The 21,216-nt window shown below is 41.8% G+C and overlaps 3 protein-coding genes across 7 annotated transcripts; 2 read left to right on the top strand and 1 right to left on the bottom strand.

Annotated features, from left to right (window-relative positions):
* Window positions 1–616: 616 nt before the first annotated feature.
* LOC104433534 (transcription factor WER) lies at window positions 617–2,222 on the top strand. Its single transcript, XM_010046322.3, has 3 exons — window positions 617–1,067; window positions 1,204–1,333; window positions 1,580–2,222. Exons 1-3 carry the CDS (start codon window positions 941–943, stop codon window positions 2,034–2,036), a joined length of 714 nt encoding a protein of 237 aa, XP_010044624.2. The 5' UTR covers window positions 617–940; the 3' UTR covers window positions 2,037–2,222.
* A 1,108-nt stretch (window positions 2,223–3,330) lies between these two features.
* LOC104433533 (carbonic anhydrase 2) lies at window positions 3,331–13,787 on the bottom strand. Of its 2 annotated transcripts, XM_018869094.2 has the most exons (10): window positions 13,493–13,787; window positions 12,473–12,564; window positions 6,669–6,730; window positions 6,164–6,307; window positions 5,764–5,812; window positions 5,344–5,460; window positions 5,157–5,210; window positions 4,421–4,506; window positions 4,104–4,209; window positions 3,331–3,707 (listed from the first exon to the last, which is right to left on the bottom strand). In XM_018869094.2, the coding sequence occupies exons 2-10, from the start codon at window positions 12,527–12,529 to the stop codon at window positions 3,543–3,545; spliced, it is 840 nt and encodes a 279-aa protein (XP_018724639.2). In that variant the 5' UTR covers window positions 12,530–12,564; window positions 13,493–13,787; the 3' UTR covers window positions 3,331–3,542. The 2 variants fall into 2 exon arrangements, with proteins under 2 accessions (XP_018724639.2, XP_010044623.2); XM_010046321.3 differs by lacking the exons at window positions 12,473–12,564; window positions 13,493–13,787 and adding an exon at window positions 7,121–7,281.
* A 1,998-nt stretch (window positions 13,788–15,785) lies between these two features.
* Window positions 15,786–20,970, top strand: LOC104433532 (AMSH-like ubiquitin thioesterase 2). Of its 4 annotated transcripts, none has more exons than XM_039307300.1 (9): window positions 15,786–15,920; window positions 17,029–17,054; window positions 17,318–17,486; window positions 17,651–17,740; window positions 18,373–18,435; window positions 18,533–18,607; window positions 19,189–19,251; window positions 19,602–19,654; window positions 20,488–20,970. In XM_039307300.1, the coding sequence occupies exons 2-9, from the start codon at window positions 17,035–17,037 to the stop codon at window positions 20,663–20,665; spliced, it is 711 nt and encodes a 236-aa protein (XP_039163234.1). In that variant the 5' UTR covers window positions 15,786–15,920; window positions 17,029–17,034; the 3' UTR covers window positions 20,666–20,970. The 4 variants fall into 4 exon arrangements, with proteins under 4 accessions (XP_039163234.1, XP_039163232.1, XP_039163233.1 ...); XM_039307298.1 differs by lacking the exon at window positions 15,786–15,920 and adding an exon at window positions 15,927–16,157; XM_039307301.1 differs by lacking the exon at window positions 15,786–15,920 and adding an exon at window positions 16,190–16,718.
* The last annotated feature ends 246 nt before the right edge of the window (window positions 20,971–21,216 follow it).

Raw genomic sequence — 21,216 nt, forward strand, 5'->3', positions numbered from 1 at the left:
CACATGCTTCTTTCTTTGTTTACGGAGACCCAAATTCTCCACCGGTCAAGGCAAGGAGCAACGAGAATCGAGTCACGATGATGACTAGGTAATGATTTGCTTGAGGAGCAGCGAGGGAGAAGAAAGAAGAAAATGTAAACATCTAAATGAATAGCCTAAACTTAATTAATTTATAATTTTTCCTTTTTTTCCAATAACAAATTTCGACAAAATTGCCCCTATTTTAATTGCCGGAAAATATCTGCCGATGAATTAAGGTTCTCAATAAAGATTAATTTGATCACTTCGGAGCCTTATTTGACACAAAATACATCTTATTTGAAAACAATGAGTTCACTTCAAGTTTTTATATGACACAAGATTTATTTTAGGTCATTATTTGAAAAAAAATAGATTTACTTTGAGTCCTTATTCAGAATTTTCCCGAGAATCAAATCAATTCACAAATCATACCCAAAAGAATGGCTTTTGGATTTTCGGAACTGGCGAAATATCCAACGGGTCTTGCGTGGTGAGATCGTACTGTACGTGGACACAGGCAATTGATGGAGAGCCATTGATTGTACTCGGCGCTGAACGTTGAGTGATTAATGAGGAAGTAGGAGGAGGAGGAAGGGAAGAAAGGCGAGGTGACAACTGGTGGGGGAAGGGGACAGGAGAGTTTAAACTCCGCCTGCGCGACTGTGCGGTCGTCGCGAAAAACATCAGTGTTGGCTCAAGTCAAGTCATGACGAGAGGAGCAAAAATGGAATCCACATGAGAGTCCAAAATGGTTTCCTCGTCAGGACTGGAAAGTTAAGTCGCTATCCAGCACTGGCATGCTTCCTTTGGGGGCAGTCCCATATATCCGCCCCTCGTTCCCCCAAGTCCCGTCGCCACCGCCCTCCGTTTCTGTCCGCTAAAGAGAGATCCACGCCTTTTCGCTCTCTGCGCGCGAGGTATGGGAGCGGAAGCGGGGGAGAGTCTTCACAGGAAAGGGCTGTGGACAGAGGAAGAAGACAGGCTCCTGCTCGACCACATCAGGGTCCACGGACCCGGTCGCTGGAACCGCATTCCGAAGTTCACCGGTTGATTCTTCGTTCCATCTTGCTCCTTCTCCCCGCTGCTATTCTGATACGCTTCTATTTTGCATTGCGTGACCGATTTCACATGTTTTTCTCTCCCTCCTCTCTCTCTCTCTCTCTCTCTTCTCGGCCGGCATAGGCCTCAAGCGACATGGGAAGAGCTGCAGATTGAGGTGGCTGAACTACCTGAGCCCTGCCGTGAAGCGCGGCAAATTCTCCGAGGAGGAGGACGACCTCATCGTCCGACTCCATAAACTCCTTGGAAACAGGTTGCGTGTGTTTCTATCTCATACTAGTACGATGCTAGCACGTTGCGCGGATCTAAGACTATATTTGTTATATTGTTCTAAATCTTGTCGTCACGCGAATTTTAGCAAAAGAAATATAATAATATGCATAGACCTATAGCAAAATAAGATATCCACATTGCTTTAATTCTCGCCTAGGGTGCGATACATGTTCTTCATCATATGAAAGATTGCGATGAGTGAACACATTGACTGCCTATTATGCAGGTGGTCACTGATAGCGGGAAGGGTCCCCGGTAGGACGGACAACCAAGTGAAGAACCACTGGAACACCCACTTGTTCAAGAAGCTTGGGACCGGAAATTTCAAACGCCCGAGAAGCGATCCCAAGCCCGAGTATCGAGCTCAAGAAGAACAGGAAACCACCGATCACCATCACCCCATCAACGATTCGAATGCAGGTAACTGTGATAGGCTCCCTCCCTGTCGGAGCACAATGAGTAACACTGGTGCTGACGATGCCGAAGTCGGAGACGTCTTGATGAGGGAAAATTTTCTTACGGGAAGTGAAGGTAGCGATGGTGAGGAGTGGATGAGGGATCACCGCGTTTGGCTTGGATCTCCCATGTTATCTAGCGACAGATATTTCGAGCTAAGTAACGTGGGACTGGAGGACCTCGTTATAGACAGTTACTCTCTCGACCAGATGTGGCGGCACCTCTAGTTTCGTTTCGGCTTAGTTATCATTTGGTTTCTGTACCGGTTCGCCATCGATTCTAAGGTCTTACATCTTCCTAAGACCAATCCGTCGATAAGGTCGTCGAGTGTAACTTAGAAGTCCGGTCAATGATTAGCGGACCATTCGACAAAGTTCCAAGTTGTCGTGACAAATTTTAGTACGAAGTGGTCGTGCAACGGTGACGTTGATGCATCAACGTCATTGAGCCAGGGTCGTGACAAAAACCCCACCGTCGCACAACTCCACCATTTCAAATTTCAGTACGGAAGTTTTTTTTTCTTTTTTTTTGTGACCCAGGGAACTCTGTACAGCCAGCAGTCGGAGATAAACCACTGAGGCAACACGCGTTAACAACCACACACGTGCCACTGAATAAATCGCCAAGAGACTCAAAACTAACTTTCCTGCAACTTGCGTTCCTTGCAGGAGCTTCGAACACTAGATCTCCTTAATGGAAGTCTAGCGCCTACCTAACTGAGCCACCACGGAGGGATTGTTTTGGGTTGTGCAAAACTCCACCATCGCACGATGTGTCAACGTCATTGAGCCCAAACCCCAATGCTTATCATTTCAATTATACCCAATCACTATCTTTCTGTTAAAAAAAAAAATCACTATCTTGACAGCTAAATCAGTGTAATTTATTAGAGCTAATTGGTTTTAGGGTGGGTCAATTCAAAGATTAAAACCTGAAACCCACACTATAAGTCCTGAATCTCAACAACTAGAACTAGAAACTGAACTGGTTATACTTGGAATTGGCCATTTCTTGAATCTACCAGAAATTTGGATTTGTTTAGCAAACTTAACATCTTGAGAATACATATCATTTTTTATTTTTTTAACTTATAACTAGTGAAATCTTGATAGTTGAGTAATCTTGTGTGCTCACTTCATGCTAAAGATTGGGAAGTCGATTCTCCCTAATTGTAACTCACTATTTTTATCCTCGCAATTTTCTCGTTCATGCGCCATCAACGGCTTCAAGCGATGTTCTCGAGCCAGTCGTGTAAAAGGACTGGGCTACATCGAAAATTTGTGCGGGGCATGGGCCTTGGACAAGTGGCTCCAAATCTTGGACTCGACCCGCCGGCCATGTCGGAACAGGAAAATGCGTGAAGTGATCCTTGAGGTTCTTTTTTCTGAATTCGTGAACGAGCTCGAACGTTGTCGATCAGGCAAGATCAAAATCCCAAATCAGCAACCTGTCTTTGCGATATGTGATTCCTGCTTACTCCTGGAGAAATGGAACTTAGGTAAAGAACACCGACGCACTCTCTTTTCATGAAATACCTCTGGCTCATCGTTTCGAGCCTTGATTGATTCAAGAAAAACGTCAATTTAGCGTCTACATGAAGATGTGTTTTATTCGTCAACTCGAGGACATATACAGCGTCCACACCAAAGAGAAAACTTACAGAAACGAGGACCAGATAGAGGTATACGGAGATTACACATGTAGACCTATCGATCCATCTCTTCTTCTTCTGCTCATGCAGAGAGAGCCGGCGAGAGTTTGAAGTCGAGATCCCAGAGCTCGAACGTTCCCTTGACAAAGTCATAATGCGCTCCCTTCACCGCGATGGTTTTCTTCACTGCGGCCTCTCTCACGAAAGGATAGGTCAGAAGATTGCCTAACGACACGTTCACTGCCTCCTGCACTCGAAAGAAACAGTTTTCTTGAGTGAGTCACAAGTTCACAGATCGCTCTGTTGAATGTTTGAACACCAGTAAGTGCGTTTCAAAATCCAGGCCAAGGACTCATGTCACGGTAGGAATGCGTTCGTTCAATGTTCTTTCAGAGGCTCAAGAAATTTGATACAGAGTTTCAATAGGTTAGTTCGTATTTCCGAATAAATAATTCAGACTTCAGCTGACTGAAAAACTATTAACTTTTGCATCCCAACCATGGGGGCAGGCGCCTCTTGTTAAAGCTCCAGGAATCACTTTGGTTTACCTCCATCATATGGAAGTTGGAACGACATAAATAAAGTGATCATTGACAAACTCTGTATCTCTGTGCGTGAGAGAGAGAGAGAGAGAGAGAGTAACCTTCTCACAGTGTCCGCATTGCTCCGCGAAGGTCAATTTGCTGTGATCCGATTTCACCTTGGTCTTGGCGGGCGAGCATATCTTAACCCAATGTTCGATGAACTCACTGAAGAATCCATTTGCATTTCGTAAGAATGAGATATAGTCACAGTTAGCAACTGATAAATCATGATCCAGCAAGCCTATCCTGATATTTAATGCACTGAGCAGCAACTTGGCAAATCAAGGAGCCGTTTTCAACACATTTGTGTCAGGATAAGTATGTAGTTTGTTCACTTGTATAGTTCACCTAGGATAGCAAAATAGAGTTGCATTACCTAGCAGTGGCTCCATCGTCTGGGATGGACATGAGGCCCCTTATTCCTCCACAGCAGCTGTGTCCGATCACCACAATGTTCTCCACCTGAAGTACAATTAATTCCCCACTTCTCAAACTTCTTATTCAAAATCACAAACCATGACGGAGTCGGAAACTTGGAATAAAGAAAACCTTGCAAAAAAATTGTCAACGGGAAGGGGGAGCAAGGGCGGAAGAAACAAGGAAAATACACATGAAATCCATAGATTAGTGTATAAATTCTTGGATGCCAACCCCTTTGGTACGTCATCAAATGGAACGGTGAGTAAAATTTCAATGGGTCCAGGCGCGTCACTGCCTCAATTTCACAAAATTTATTCCAAAGCCTATGAAAAGGAATCGGTAAACTTCGATTTTCATGCAAGTGCTAAAAAAGAGAAGCAACCTAGCCAGCTTGTCTAGGCTATAAAGCAATTATGCTGGAATCTCTCTATTTTTAAAGGGTTTGGGAGTCATCGACTTCGTTTAGTTCGTGGTTGGTAGCGTAGCAAAAAATGTGGGCGACACTCGAATGGCCAGACGCCAAGAATCATCGACCACCACAAACAGGAAAACCCAAAAAAAAATTGGTTAAAGAAAAAAAAGAGTAAAGAAAAAGAAAGATAAAGGAGCATCCTTTGACGATGTCAAAGAGTATAAGTGACGATAAAGTTGATTTTTAAGAAAAGAGAGAGGCAGTTCTTTATTGTATTCACCCTCAGATGCAGGACCGCATATTCAATGGCCGCCCCCACTCCGGAGTACTTATTCTGCAACAGTTAAACCCCAGGAGTCAAAATCAGGATTACCGACTCTGGCGGGCAAATCAATAAGAACTGATAAACCCAAGGCAATACAGAATGAAAGGTACAGGGGGCAGGTACTTCCAGTTTTTGGACTAACCTGGTCGTATGGAGGTACCATGTTGGCGATGTTTCGCACCATGAATGCTTCTCCCGGTTGGAAGTCGAGGATATGCGACGGGCACACCCTCGAGTCCGAGCACGCAAACACCAGGAACTGCACTCATGACACGCATGTGTGAAATGGAAATCCCATGAGCTAAGCTTGACCGAAAATTATCACCAGTCGACTTCCATCCTCGTAACGAGGAATGATTCGATAGATTTTAAACATAACATAGCTCAGAAAAAAAAAAAAAAAAGAGAACTATTTTATGATCAGGACTTCAACTAGTTCCTCAATCCTTCTATTACTCATATGTTAGATTGCTCCTGATACAAATTTTCTCGTCACATGGTTGGAGATTCCATCAAAGCAACAATCAAAAAGGAAAAGAAATCATTTCGACAAAATACAAACCTTAGGACTCTGTCCCTTTGCAAGAGTGCCATACAAAGCAGGATTCTTCCTGAAAAATAAGGAAAAAGAAAGCTCAAACCATCAGGCATCAATTCAACAGACGTAATTAAGTATTCTTTTAGTGTCATTTTCTTACTCAAGAGACGACTTTTTCTTTCAAGGTCATGTACTTGTCATTTATTGAATTGCATGCAGATGAGATGCTCAAAGAGGTCCACAAACCGAGTGAAAGTCTTTTCTTTTGAAGGTCATGTAGATGTCATTCATAGAATTCTATGCAAAACAAAATGCTCAAAGGTCCACAAACTGCTTTCCAGCGACAACCAACAATAATTGGAGAGAAACTGAGCATATTCGAAGGGACTGAGGAAACGATGCTTCCGCCCTGCCTCTTACTTACTCGAATTTCTCTTTCTTGAAGCGAACGAACCCGGACTTGATCCTCTCGAGCGGGTCGAACCCGTTGCCGTTGCTGGTAGCCACCAGCTCCGCCGTTATCTGCTTGATCTTCGCGGCGGCGGGGCCCTGGAGCTCGCACTTGTCGCTGAAATCCAAGAAAGTAGAAACCGCCGAAAAAAGCCGTCAGATCGTCGTCGTCGTCGTCGTCACCATGAATGTCACCATCCATCGTCCGTTAAAAGAGAACGGAAAAAGTCAAAAGAAGCCACGCCACACGGGCCTAACCGTGGGCCCCGCGTCGCGAAGGCTCCCAACTACTACAAACGCGTGGGTCGGGGGCGGGGGGGAGTAGGCTCGCAGGATCGGACAAAGATAACTCCGTGTCGCGAGGCGTGAGATCGGAAATGACGCTTCAGGACAGCTTTTATAGGTAAAATAACGAAGAGGAGAGAAAGAGAGAGAAGAGAGAGAGAGTTCAGGCTCGGAAAACGGAGCGTCGTTCGCACCTGAGAATTTTCGACAGCTCTGCGATGGCCTCCTCGTACTTGTCGTTAGCCATGTCCTCCTCCTGCGAGCATCACCGGAAAAAAAAAAAGTCAAAACGGGATTCTCCCCGCATAATTCTGATTTTCGTTAAACACTACTCCGGCCGCTACTCCGGCCGCGATCGGGTTATCCTCAGGACTCTGATCGTCAGGCACCGACAGAGATTGCCGAGGCACGATCGATCAGAGACCGAGCCTCTTCATAAGTCCTCCCACAGTTTAGGATCAACGGTCGCGACCGAGAGAACCCGACATGCCACGAAAGAAAAGGCACCCGAAACCGGCAAAAAGAGGATCGAAAACTCGAGTTCTGGTTGGACAGACCGGAGAGATCGAGAGGGGTATGAACAGAAACGGCACAGGAAAAGAGCAGAACAGTTGCAGAGTGAAAAAGGGGGTGCATCCGGACGAACCTTCGATGCGAGATTCCTGCGGAAGCTGCGGGGTTCTGAAATCGGAGGAGAACTCAAAACCAATACAAAATCTTACTACCAAAAGCTCTCCTTTTGGGAACAGACCACGGCGCACGAGAAACTACTGTCGCCCCCATCTTTCCGCACTGCATTTATAGACGGGGGTGGCTGACCCACGGGCACCTTGGACCACTCGCCCCTCGACCCGCATAAACCCGTATAGGCGTTTTTCTTACACGAGGTTTAAATTATTTAATTGGGTTCGTGAATATTATGAAGACAAATTATCAAAAGAAATTATCCTATCACTATTGAATGACCCCCCAAATAAAATAAAAAAAGCTTCGGGGGGGATCATGAAGGTAGCTCGTGAATGTAACTGTTTGGCCGGTAGAAACGTTGGTGTAGCCGACGATTGGATATGGAAGGGCTAGGTGTGCAGTGGAAGCGGCGGTGACATCGACATTGCGATTTGGAGGCGTGCAGATTCGGGATTGAGCACTCTCTCAGTCTCGCCCGTGGAAGTGGAAATTGGGAGGAGATGGGCCCTACCATTTTCCTAAAAAGCTATATTAGGTCAGAGAAGCTGACAGGCACTGATCATCAATGTTAGAATATTGATGAATCCCAAATTATCTGGAACGGGGATAAAATGCAATGGATCTGGAAGAATCGCTGGAGAGTGGAGGATTAGGGAGACCGGGGCTTGGGGAGCTAACCTCGGTCGGATCACCGGGCCCCGATTTGTCCATGATGAACTCTTCCAAATTGCCAAATGTTTTTCTCCATATCTTCCAACCTGCTAGTCATTGTCCAATTGTGGAGCTTGTGATGCTGTTGGGGTTCAAACTATTAGCTAAAGTTTCTAATTGCTTAACAAATTCCCCCTCGCATCCTCTAGCTTTTTATGCAGTTTGGAGTCCTTCACTATATAATATGTTATGATTTGCAGGTCATAAGTTAGTACAACCCACTTGTTAAAACCATCGAATGGATTGAGTACGTGCAGCAATCAAGCATTTTGCTCTAAGTTTGGGCTGCACCTATTCTTATGAGCAGATTCTGCAATTGGGAACAAGTTATGTTTGTCTTCAACCTCTGCAAAATAATTGTAGCCAAGGGCTATATTTTTAATTGAATTTTTAGGGTTAAAGAAGTCCATTGGATCTAGCCAAGAACCAGATTTGGGACGGAAAATCGATGAACCTAGGAAAGGAGGGGAAAAAAACCACCAAAGACCCTAATCCGAATTCGATTTGGGATTTTTGGTTATTAAGGTTTTATGCATTCTTTACCTATTTGCAAATTTTGCACAAAATTGCCATTAATTTAGTGTCAAAACAAGCCAAATAGCAAAGATTTGGCCGACTGACGAGTTCAAGCTAATATTTGAAACTACATTAATCACTTCAGATTCTCATTTGAGATAAAATCTATTGTGAATATTACTTTGTAGGAAAAAAAAGACTTCGCTTTAAGTCTTTATTTAAAATTTTCTCATTTATAAAAAGAGCCATTGGCCATCAAACATTTTAGGATAGTAAATGAAATAATATTGTTCATCAATGTTAGAATACCAACAAATCTCAAATTATTTGGAATTTTAAAAAAATTAATGGATTTTATTTACGAGCGACCGACGGGGATGCTAATATGATCTATGGATGGAATGAATTTGAGGAGGCACCTTGAGATGCGGACACTGCGGTGAAGAGAGAAGGTCAACTAAGGGGAGGGCGCATCATGGGCACGGCTGCCACGTGTTACAAGGAGGGTGGTTAGAAGCCTAAGCGGAGCAGATTGGATGAAGCTTTCCTCTTTCTTTTTTCAATAGACCAAAATGGCCAAACCAAAAATTTAAAATTCAAAAAAGAAGAAGAAAAATAAGAGACGTGAACCGTTGAGCCATGATTAAGTGTACAGCTAGGAATTAATAAACTTATAAACAAACGGATAAAATGAACAGAAAAGGCAGGAATCGCAGGGGTTTGACCGAACCAAACCACCCATGTCTGCGAGACTCTACCTTCCGAGGTCGGACAAGAACCAAAACCCTCCGGCCACCACCAAAATCTATCCTCTGCCCTGCATTTCTAGAGGAGGTGGCCGACCCACGGGCCCCTTAGACAGCTCGACCTCTGTCCCGTGCCTGCGGTCTAATCGAGCAATGATTACTTTGTTGATCAGGTCCGCAAGATTTTCTTTATTTCCATCGTCTCTTTGGGTTGGCTTGTGATGGGTTAGATGAGCACGAGAGGGGTAGATTCTCAACGGAGAAACGAAAATCTTGAACAGAACTATGGTAGTATCTCCGCGACATAGGCAGAGGTTTTTGTCGCCGACTCGGTTGTAATGCTCTCTTGCGACTGCAAGAGCGACCCAAAACTATACTCCGTGACATGTAATGCTATGTGAAAACCATTATCATAAGCTGAAGGAGCTCCATTTCCTTATTCCATCGCTGCGAAGTCTTCCACTTGCATTCTTGTTATATAAATCCTTTTCTCTTGTTGGCAGACTTTCCATTACAATCACTTCCACATGGGGTTCATTATATAAATATATATTCATGACTTCTCATCCAGTGTTCGAAGAACACGACTATTTAACAATTAATTAACAAAATTTTATGACTAACATTTCTCTAATTATCGAATGCCTTCAAAGGGAATCCTTATGACAGCTCGCGTATGTGATCGTTTGACCATAACAAGCATCGCGACTTCAAGAGATACATGATTGAGCCTTTCTCACACATGAATAAAAATTTTGAAAGATGGCCCTACCATTTCCTAGACGTACAATAGGTCATTCAATCAGTAGGCACTAATAATCATCAAAATTAAAATATTAATCGATCTAAAATTATCCTGAATGTTTCTAGAAAGTGATGGGTTTTTTAATTATGAATTATATTCTAATTTACCCCCAAATTAGAATAAATTTAGAGCAAGCAGTCCAAGACGCGGGTTCGACTCTTCAGGGATGCGTCGATGGAAAAAAGTCAAAGGGGGAGGATGCATCATGGCATTGGCCGTCACGCGTTGAACAGATCACATTGGGATGGCTGATCGCTTTCCACTTTCTTTAATAGACCGAAGAGGCCAACCCAAATAATTAAAGTTTGGAAAGAGGAGACAAGGGGAACGAGGGATCCAAGAGGCTGTCAAGATGAAAATATAAATCAATTAACCTATAAATGAACAAGTTCATGAACGGAAAAGATGAGGAAGCCGGTCATGAAACAGAAGCTGAAGTCGCTGCGTGTTTAGCGCGTATTGAAGCGTTAAGGTTGGTTTTGTCAAAACTAGGCAGGCTCCCATCACCAACTTCAGATTCGACTTTGCTGGTTTTTGACCCTCGTGTGAATCAGTTCATGAACATGCTAGGCACACTAAATAGGACGGTCAAGAAAGAAATGCCCGCCGTTAATCCCTGTAAATGTCAATTGGTCAACATTTTTACCCCGTGACCACGCCTAGAAGGAGCCTAAAATCGTAGGTGCAATCATGCCGAGCTGATTGGCCGTCAGAGCTTCGACATTTAGAATTGGACTGGCTTACTATGTACTTAAAACTCGAATAACAAAAAAGTAATCAAGAAACTCGAACGTGGCTCAATTGAGCTTGATCATATGTATGTGTTTTATATCTAATCTTCCATGCATTAAAATCTCATAAATTTAAAAAGAAAAATTATGGATACTCAATCAAGAGTTGTGCGTGAAATTTCAATATTGGGCAGAGGCACAAACGAAAGAGGCAAAAATTTGACTTTAATACATTGTTAGAAAGTCAAAACAAATTTATAAATAGGGGGAGACTACGTGTATATAAAAAGTATATAAATCGTTATCAGGTAATGTGAGACATTTCAATAAAGTTCATGACTATATTAATCCAAGTATGAGTGAACTAGAGCTGAATTCAACATCAGCTGAGCTAGTCTTGAACATTCATCTAGACAAAATCCGAGCAAATCGTCTTGGTTTGCTTGTGCTCCTTGTGTAAACTAATGTGAAGCATGTCGTGAAACGTGCTTCTCCTTGAAGATTGAGGGAAAGAAGTAGAAGTTACGGCAGACAAGGCATGTGTTTCGGGCTGATCGGAACCTAGGAAAACTAGTAAACTACGCATCGCCGTTTGAACTACGGACTCAATCCATGTCTCTTTCTTCAATTATCATCTGAATATTGTCATAAGAAAGTGTGAAAGGGACGGTGGTCTCCCGACTGGACTTCCAAGACCGGGGCACCGGTAACCAAAGTCCACTATGGAAAATACTTTAATGAAATCTATGGAAAATTCTCAGTCCAGACCAATGAAATGCTGGCCCCTTGACTTTCGATCTGGGGGCACGATAGGATGACCAAATGACGAAATTGGGATTGGCTCCTGGTCACAAGCAAGGGTCATGTCAAGACTCGACTTGAAAGGACAGAAGGAAAACGAAATGCTCTTCAAAGTTTCGACCGATCGAGGATCGGATAGGGTTGGGGTTTGCTTAAACGAGAGCCATGAGCCAACGGGATGTGGACAGCCAAATCAAAGACAAAAAAACAATTTGACTTGGCTTGGAATAGAATCCGATCGCCCATGACCCCAAGGGCCAAGTTGATCCACGAGCAGGGCCGGAGTTCTGACCTGTCTGGATAAGTCCCCACTGATTACCACAAATGTCTGAATACGAGCGCACATCATGCGAGAAAATTTAGGAGGAGTTGAAATAGATGGAATTTGAGTATGGGCATCTGGGACAGGCTTCAGCTTAGGGAGTTGGGAGACGTTTGTCGTCCTCCGCTAGACTTTTTGGCGTTGAGCCTGCTTCAATTCACATTGCTTCTAGAGATAAAGCCTCAGTCACCGCTCGTCCGGCTTGAATGATACGCATCTCTATGAACCTAACCTAACACGTTCGATCACCGAAAGAGAGCACATTGCCTTGGGGGCGCTGCATGAAAGTGCTCAAGAATCCTAAGTATCGATGGTTAGGATCTCAAACCTGATGAGTGTGGATATTCTAAATAAAAATGATGTTCATGAAATTGAAAAAAAAAATAAAAAATTATTACTACTCGATGGAATCTCCTTTCTAGGTCGGACCAGGAATCGAGTAACAAAATTGGTGGATCAAGAACTACTCTTAATGAGGGAAGGAGGCTGGTGAAACGAAAATCATACCTAATAGTTAAGTTCCTACTGTGAAAAGTAAATTAATTTTGGCCTAGTACGACAATGCATTAGGCATTTCGCTTTAAGGGGGTAAAAATTTACATGCATTTCTTTTTCGTTTTTCTCTGTACCCATATTTTTTTGGGTATATAATTTGATTGCGAGTAGGAAGAGGACATACCGGGAAACAGTCCTTTGTACAGCATGGCAACATGCACTTGCTGAATTTTCCGGCCATGCTTTGCGCCCAATCCTTCCCTCCCTTATACGTAGCTGGATTGAGAGCATACTAGTTAATTTAATGCTCATCAAAACATGTAATTATATATCTCGTAAGTAGGAAAGTCGTACAATTGGAATTCGCAATTAGATAAATAGAATACAACCACAAAAATGTATTCAAAGCCCGAAAACTATTCAAGGCCTAATCTAACTTCCGACGTATGTCCTTTCTTGTTGCCAATAAATTACGCCTCACGTACCCACCGAAAAAAACATGTACATCACATGACTCTTAAAAAATGTCCTCCATGTTTAATATTATGCCATGTAGAATTCTCAAAACATAAGAGAAGGAAAAATTGTCCAATCAGTCATAAACCTATTATATGAATGTTAATTACGTCCTAAACTTTTTTAATTTTGATAATTTAGTCCTAAACCCATTTTTCACAAAATTCAAATTTAGTCATTTTGGTAAATTTTCGACAGAAATAGCGGACGTAGCAGTGTGCTACGTAGTTTGGCCAATAATGATTAGAATGGCACGTTAGCTTCTTGTGGAAAATTGATTAATAGGACTATATTAAATTTTGTGCAAATGTTTAGAATTAAATTTGAAAAAAATTGAAAAAATTTAGAACTAATTGGACAAATTTTCCAACCACTGGCTTGACTATTAAATGATAGGATAACCACTTCTCGGTAAACTTGGATATTTGACGATATCAATACCAACAAATTAACCACACACTAATTACCGCGGTTTCCTTCTTTTGCATGAAACCGAGTCACTTTACACTCAGTGGAACGGAACGGAACGCGATGGTTATAATTAACAAAAGAAGGAATTAACCAGAAATATATATAAGATGGAACCCCTTTAAACGAAACTCAAGTATTTCACCGTCTTCTCCGCTCTAGTGAACATACATACGCACTGCGAGGAATGCAATTGAAGAGAGAGAGGGAGAGAGAGTACCGTGGAATATAAACTGCGGATGGGCCTCAGAGGAGTGTGAAAAGGAGATGGAATAATGGGAGATAAGACTTTCTTCAGTGGTGTGGGGATGGCGATCTGAAGACAAGACGAAGGAATACAATAAAGAAGAGAGAGAGAGAGAGACAGAGACAGAGAGAGGGAGTATTAGGCAGTAGGTATGAAGGAGAGGAGAAGCAGGAGGGGGTCCAATTCCCGAATTTCCTTCCTTTATCTCTCTGCCTTTTCTCCCTTTGGTAATGCGACGGATGTTGTGCCGTGAAGTTGTGTCGCGGTCATGGGGATAGGAAAGAAAAGGAGATAAGAGAAGGAGGGCCTTCTCTTCTTCTTCATCTTCATCTTCATGTCCCCAACGTTGAGATGAGATGAGATGAGAATCTGATGTTGCAGATTCACTTGCATTTTCCTCCAGTCCTTTGATCCCTTTTCCTTCTGTGGTGGGTGTTTTTTTTCCCTTGTGTTTTCTTCTTCGTATATTCAGTTATTCGAACCCTTGTAGTTACTTTATGTGGACCCACGCTTATGTAGTTACTTAGGTAGATTTCAGATCATGAAACCCACCAACAAAAATTTGAAATATGAATCGAGGCGAGGACTGAATGAGCAATTTCCCAAGTATGAGCCAGTTATTCTATAAATGAAATTTAATGCAGTCTTAGATAAGAACTGTTTAGGTCAATATTCGATCCAATCCATTGAATTAAAATGGGAATTGATAAGAAAATTAAAAGTGCCGAGATTAGAGACAATCGTGTTTAGCTGTGTAAACGTGTATTGAAATGTAAAGATAAATTGAAAGCAAAATCAAACGACTTATATCCATTGACTGCTTGACAATCTCTTGCACAAATTACAATTCTAAAATTTATGACTACTATGAACGATTACAAAGAAATCAAACACATCCCACGTGATTCCTAAAATTCAGCAACATGTACTTACAAACAATTAATCAACACGTAGACACAACCACCCCCAACCACCCTACCGGATGGTTGCTACTCTTCACGTCCAACATCATCGTTGAAGTCCCTCATTACTTTAATCGATGATTGTCATAACCCACATCGCTCAGCCTCTGTTATTAGTGGCTTCCGAGGTCCGTGGCATCCATTACCTGATGATCATGTCAGTTTCACTTCTTCGTAGCTCTATCAACGTACCCAAGCAAATTATATCCAAGATCGTTGGCCCCATCATTTAGATAGCTACATCGCATTCCGTTCATCATGAGTCGTTAGTCGTGGCCCTCAGGTAATTAAACCCAGCTTCATTTGGGGACGCCTATGCTCCAAGACTTAATAGTCATTCCTTGTTACATCTTCCATCAGCTAAGACCACTCACTTCGTTGACTAATTACACTTGCTAACCGAAAGCCCTCAACAGTTGGCGAGTTTACATTTATTGCATTCTGCACGGTCTTCTTTAGTCTGAGTCGACGGTCAAGGACTTAGGGCATTTTTTGATGTCAACATGACTTGATTGAGAAAAATACATAAGTTAAAGGACGGAATGTGCAATTTTACATAAAACAAATTCGTTTTACATTTTAAATTAAGTAAGTAGTGAAAAGTAGAAGAGCAAAGCATCGTTTGACATTTTAATAAAATTAGTTGGTGTTTCAAGATAAGTCAAATTGTATTCATCGGCCCACCTCCATTTATCCACACAGTAGAGGCACTTGGCATGTCACGATCAAACGTTTTGACTTCAATGTAAAGATTACATCGATTTTCGGCTACAAGGATTGGGAGCATCCATCAAGTATGTATGTGTGTGTGTGTTTACATTCATTATCAATATAATTTTTCAAATATATTTACAGTTGAAAAAAATAACATATAGATAAAAAAAAATCCACACCCATTATAGGTCATACAAAAAATTCCACAAACAAATTTAGATCTAAAACTGTGTTTTTTTTTTTTTTTAATACTAAGGATTCGACCTAACATACCTTACAGTGCTCATGGCTCTCGTTGGACATCAGCCAACGAAGACCAATGACTATACTTTAAGGGAGACTAGCACGGGACCGTACCACCCATGACCCTCCTAGCCCTCTCATTTAAGTCGTAATCAACCAGTTGGGGAATCGAAGTCAAGACCTTAAGGTCGACTAAGCCCTAACCACCTAGCTACCTATGGGTAGGTTCTAAAATTGTCCTTTTTAAGGTTTGCTATTATCAATAAACCATGAGGAATATTTTTTGTTGGGTATGTTTAATAAGTGCCCTGTGCGGTTACGGCAAGAAGAGGATGCACGCCAAAAAAAATAAAATAATAATAATAATAAATCAAAAAGGAAGACAGAAAAGAGAGAGAAATAGTTAAAAACAGAGATAAGTGTTTCGCGCCCCGATCTTGCTCCTCTTCTGTCATAGAATTGCTGATCAATTCATCCGACAGGTAAGCCTCACGCTATCTCCGAATCTCCTCGTGAGAATTTGTTTGTCCCCGCTCTTATCGAAAATCATCACGTTGCTTTCAGATCAATTGTTAACTGTCCATCTTGGTTAACTGAATTTTGTTTGGACAGTGCTTCTTGTTTTGCTTTTGATGTTGCTTGACTGCTTGCTGGACTCACCTCTGTGTTCTTGTCTCGAGCTGCTCTCTCTCTCTTTCCTCCAAACTGCTCCGAATATGGTGGAGGACCTGGTCCTTCGTTTTGGGTCGTCGTCGTCTCGTTTCTTGTTCCGTCTGTTGGGTTGTTGTTTGGCTCTGTTCTGTTTTGTTTGTTTGCTTACAGCTGTATGTGTGTATAGTACTCTTGGCATGTCTCAGGTAAAAAGCTATGCATGACGATCATGCTGTCGCAAGTCAAATCTGCATTCCGTACTTTAGAAGTTCCATTATTACTTCTCGACATCTCGTTTTATTTGTAAACAAATTCCATGATAGGAGGCACCTAGCTTCCTCGAATGCTTTTTCCCAAAATCGTCTGAAGGGGTTGTTCTTTTCTGGTCTTGGTAGTGGAAGTGCCTGTAAATATTTCTCCAAGTGTTTGATCATGTCATTGATGACGGGTAGTTTCTTTCTCCGAGAATTCTGTTCCTGAATAGCCAAAAAAGGAGGGCAGCTGCTGCTGACTTGCGATACGCCATGTAGAAGAGTTCATTGTTGTTTGGAATGCGAGAGGAGTGAACTATTCTCGGTCTCGTTGCCATTGATTTTGTGCTGCAAAGTACATCTTCGGAATCGCTTTGCGTAAGAAAAGGCCATTGGTAGATGTGATTCAGTTTATACCGCTTAAGATTTCTTCAAGAACCATATCGGCTGTTAGAGGCATGGAAGTTTGTCAGTGCGAATGATTACTCTGAATTTAGAAGTTTATAGATGATTTTACAATGTACGATTCATACCTTTCATGATGTCGTTACCCACTTTTCCTTGAATGCATTCGTTTCTAGCCGTGTCTTTATTCTAACACCCACAAATTCTGTATCTACCCAGCACTTTTAAATTCGAATTATAGTTTTCATGGATCATTGCATACTAATTGTTGTTTACGATGCAGGTTAACATGGATCTGACATATCAAAGGTAGGATTTTTGCCAAGTTGTAAAATGACTAAAATATCGTTTCATAAATGCTACCACGGCGTAACTCTACAGACTCTAGTTTATCTGATGATACAAGATTCTGTGTTGTTGCCTTGTTTAGCAAATCACATTGAATTTTGGTCTTCCTAGAATGATAGGGTCATAGTCAATTATTCAGTAGTGAAGAAGCTGGTCTCAGCTCCCCTTATCAACTGTTTCTAGCGTTAGTTCGGCCATTAAGAAGCTCTTCACTTTTGCTCCAGAGAAACGGCTTACAAATGCCAACATGTTCATGTTCATTCCGTGACTCAATCATTTCCTTCCCGTGCACTGTCCTTCGTGGAAGACTCAACTCAAGAAAGACATCTTTTACGTGTTAAGGGTGCTGACTGCGAGATTGCACATTCAAGTTCCCGGAAAAATTTACATATAGTAAGAAGCTAACAATGCTCAGGTTATTGGTTTGATACTTCTATTCTAGTGGACTTCTTCTATAAAGCTCAGCATTTGACTGTTATATTTTTGCTCAAGCTGTTTTCTAGTATCCTCAAAAATTGTGTTACCAGGTATCTGATAAGTCTTGTTTTTTGTTGTAGTCAGCACGTCTGATGGAGGAATTCCTTGAACTTGCCAAGGAAAACACAGATAAGGATCTGGAAACCTGTGGCATCCTTGGTGCTTTCCTTGTAAGATTTACTCTTTAGTTTGAAAACAAGTAACACTTAATCTCATTACCATCATTTAACATGGTTTAAGCTTTGGAGGCTTAGGTGGGGGTGTCCTGTAAATGCCTTTGAACCAAACTCACGGTCAAAGTTTTCTCCTAACATGTTTGTCGATGCTACAAGAAATCCTTTCTTGTAGCCCCAAATACGCCAGAAAAGTAGTTCTCATGGTTACTTTTGAAGTAACTGCATCAAACATCAGCCGTTCTCATCCTTCTGGTCATCTTTATTTTCTTTTTCAGAAGTTGCAGTGGCTTTTTGTTATGATCTCCAGAAAGGGAACCTTTTTTCCTAGACAATATTACTTCATTCTTCTACAATTTTTTACTCCATCCAATTTATGATTGACGTTCTCTTTCTTTGTATTTTCCACTTGTGTAAATGATGGAGAAGGGAGATGCATCCAAAGTTGTGTGTCCAGAAAGACCTGGAGACCAGAATTTGTTTTATCAGAGAAATAGCCCACTAAAATACAGCACTGAGTTTGCAGTAGACTTGACACTGCTCAGATTCACGATGCAAAAATCTGCACCTGAGATCCAAATTATCTTCACAAAGTAGATTATATGATTAATGTGTCATGGTTTGTACAGGACAAGGGTATTCTATATGTAACGACTTTGATCATACCCAAACAGGAGTCAACTTCTAATTCAGTGAGTTCCAAAGACCCATTTATTCGTTTTCATGAAGTCCTATTTTACTTTTGGAGGTCCAAGTATCTGTAAATTGATTTCGTGATCCAAATGACAGTGTGTGGCTAAGAATGAGGAGGAAGTGTTTGCAATACAACATGAACGCTCGCTTATTCCAGTTGGATGGATCCATGTATGAGATGCAATTCTGACTACGTTTTTTTGCTTTTTTAATGCTGATTTCCTGACTCTGCTTTAGATTCCTAAGCAATCTTATTATTGACATATATCAATTTTTCAGCGAAGCAATCCTGATTTAGCTTCATTTCTTCTGTCATGCCTTGCTGATTTCTGCTTTAGACTACATGTGAGGATGGTAAATCATGGGAGATTCTGGATTATCAGCCGTATCACTACAAGATTACTTAGCACTTATTAATTGTAGGGACTAGAGAATAGAGTAAGTAGTTAATATGGATAGATAAAGGAAAGCTATGGGATTCGTACCGTACAGATAAGAAAGACGAGAGTGCTAGCCCGCTGCTGTATAGTGGAGCAGTGGCACAGTGTGAACTTTTTTTCTCTATTTATTCCTTGGTCCGTTTTTTGTCCATTTCCCTCCTCACTAAGATAGTAGTAAAACCTTTTCCGGTGTGCTACATATTTCATTGTTCCCTGATGTGGATGAGGAAGATGGGGCAAGTTTCTGATATTTCTCTCTCCATACAAATACGTGTCCTTTTTGTTCTAAAGAAGATTCTGTTTATTTTTCAGACACATCCATCTCAGAGCTGTTTCATGTCATCCGTTGACTTGCACACTCAGTATTCATATCAGGTACTTTATTCTCTCTATCAAAATGCTAGTCTGTGCTCCTAGGTGATATAAGAGGACTAAAGAGATGATTAGCAAACTGAATATAGAAAAGAGAACACTTTTCTCCATCTTCAGGACAGCTTTTTTATTCTCTAATCTCCTCTGTTCAGGATGGCATAGTATATTGATGTTATCTGCATCAATTCCCTGCCTCAATCCCGATCTTATTGTACTGTCTATGGTGAACACCAGTTTCGAATATTTTCAAGGCAAAGGCAAACAGTTCCATTCCTGCCAGCCTCTCTTGCAGGGATGACTAATGATGTTTTGGCCATTCTGTTGTGACACTCTCTTTTAATGCCTAATCACAGGTCATGGAACCTGAAGCATTTGCAATAGTCATGGCTCCAACTGATGCATCAAGGTCTGCAAACATTTCGAATTTCCATAGCTGCGATCTAATTTATGAATGTTTACTACTAAGAAAAATAGCAAATAGCTTAACTGACATCTGTTAATCAACGATTTATAGCTGCAATCTGTTTATGGTTTCCATGCGTAGACTAGATACGGCAAATATATCTTTCATAATCCTTGCAGCTTCAGCTTCTTCACCATAAATGCATGCATACATGCTCATTATCATTACCATTTTCACTCTTAACCTTGTTCATGCCCTATTCTTTTGGTCTCCTCGATGAAAGCAAGGTGCCTCTGCTTCAGAATTATTAGTGTGCACCTGATTAGGAGTGATTATTACATGCTCCTGGAGCATTGCTCCTGATGCATTTTAACAGTCGGATTGACCGCATAAGAGCCTCATGCATCCATCGGTTGAAATTCACCGAAAAAATGTTCATGATTAGTAAAAGAATCCCAAGGTTTGACCTCCGCCGGCTCTATTATTCAGAAGAAGTAATTTCTGGGTGTTCTCAAAACACACGCATACGTTGCCCTTCTCCAATTTCTGCCGCTGGCAAAGTTGATATAGTCCAAGTTCTCCAAGAGGCTGCTTTAAAATGCCGTGCATATATTGCCTATGCTTCTTCTATCTCACAAATTTAAAGTCTCCAGTCTCCCTGAGTACGGAGAAATCTAGAAAGGGACAAGAATGTTGTTTTCAAGGTGAAATAAGGATGAACGATCTTGGAAGGACGAAAGATTTGACAATTCATCGATAATATATTTCTTGCATGTGCGTGTATGCTCATTTGGTGATTTATATACGAAATGAACCCGTGTTAATATTGAATTCAGGAACTACGGCATATTCCGGCTATCGGAACCTGGTGGGATGAACGTCCTGAGAGAGTGCCGAGAAACAGGATTTCACACTCACGGGGAAACTGCCGACGGAGGTCCTATCTACGAGCACTGCGCTAATGTCTACACAAACTCGAATCTGAGATTCGAAGTTTTCGACTTGCGACAATGAAGCACCGCCAACGAAGTCGACCAAACCGGCAAGCTAGCAGGTGCGGTCAAGCAGGAAAGTATCTAGGAAGTGTTCCCGGAATACACGGGCGACAGATCTCGGCCGGCATGTCTGTACGTTCTTGTGCTTCGCTCTTTGGGCGAGCAGTGGAAACAACGCGTGGACAACTAAACTCGGCTGGCTGTGCTTGATTGATCCTTGTATATACTCCGTGACTCAAAACTCTTGTCTCGTCTGGAATGAGCATGAGTGGATCGTTTTATAATGCTTTTTATGGGGAACACGCACGTTGTATTTTCCTTCCACAAGGTGTGCAGGCCTTGACCTTGAAGCTTCCTCCCCTATTCTCGGTCGTCGTATGAAAGTTCCCACAATGCGACCGAGAGGAGAGTTACCTAATCCCACTTCTCTTGCGTCTGCCTAAAATCCACAAGCATGAGCTGTAAAGTGGGAGATATTTCCTCTCAAAATATCCTTCCCCACTTCCATTTCGTTTTCGGAGAACGTGAACGGAAGGAAAAGAGTTGCTTTCCCAGGAGGATAAGGTTACA

Source organism: Eucalyptus grandis, chromosome 2 (assembly GCF_016545825.1).
Source record: "Eucalyptus grandis isolate ANBG69807.140 chromosome 2, ASM1654582v1, whole genome shotgun sequence".
In the NCBI taxonomy this organism is placed as follows: domain Eukaryota; kingdom Viridiplantae; phylum Streptophyta; class Magnoliopsida; order Myrtales; family Myrtaceae; genus Eucalyptus; species Eucalyptus grandis.

What these genes read in the sequence shown, in the direction of transcription:
- LOC104433534 (XM_010046322.3), top strand. Translation starts at nt 941, where the DNA reads ATGGGAGCGGAAGCGGGGGAGAGTCTTCACAGGAAAGGGCTGTGGACA. An exon ending in CCGCATTCCGAAGTTCACCG is followed by an intron (nt 1,068 to 1,203) that starts GTTGATTCTTCG and finishes CGGCCGGCATAG; the next exon opens with GCCTCAAGCGACATGGGAAG. An exon ending in CATAAACTCCTTGGAAACAG is followed by an intron (nt 1,334 to 1,579) that starts GTTGCGTGTGTT and finishes CCTATTATGCAG; the next exon opens with GTGGTCACTGATAGCGGGAA.
- LOC104433533 (XM_018869094.2), bottom strand. Translation starts at nt 12,529, where the DNA reads ATGGCCGGAAAATTCAGCAAGTGCATGTTGCCATGCTGTACAAAGGAC. An exon ending in TGGTACCTCCATACGACCAG is followed by an intron (nt 5,211 to 5,343) that starts GTTAGTCCAAAA and finishes TAACTGTTGCAG; the next exon opens with AATAAGTACTCCGGAGTGGG. An exon ending in ATGCGGTCCTGCATCTGAGG is followed by an intron (nt 4,507 to 5,156) that starts GTGAATACAATA and finishes ATTGTACTTCAG; the next exon opens with GTGGAGAACATTGTGGTGAT.
- LOC104433532 (XM_039307298.1), top strand. Translation starts at nt 16,071, where the DNA reads ATGTTGCTTGACTGCTTGCTGGACTCACCTCTGTGTTCTTGTCTCGAG. An exon ending in TCCAAACTGCTCCGAATATG is followed by an intron (nt 16,158 to 17,028) that starts GTGGAGGACCTG and finishes TTTACGATGCAG; the next exon opens with GTTAACATGGATCTGACATA. An exon ending in GCATCCTTGGTGCTTTCCTT is followed by an intron (nt 17,741 to 18,372) that starts GTAAGATTTACT and finishes TGGTTTGTACAG; the next exon opens with GACAAGGGTATTCTATATGT.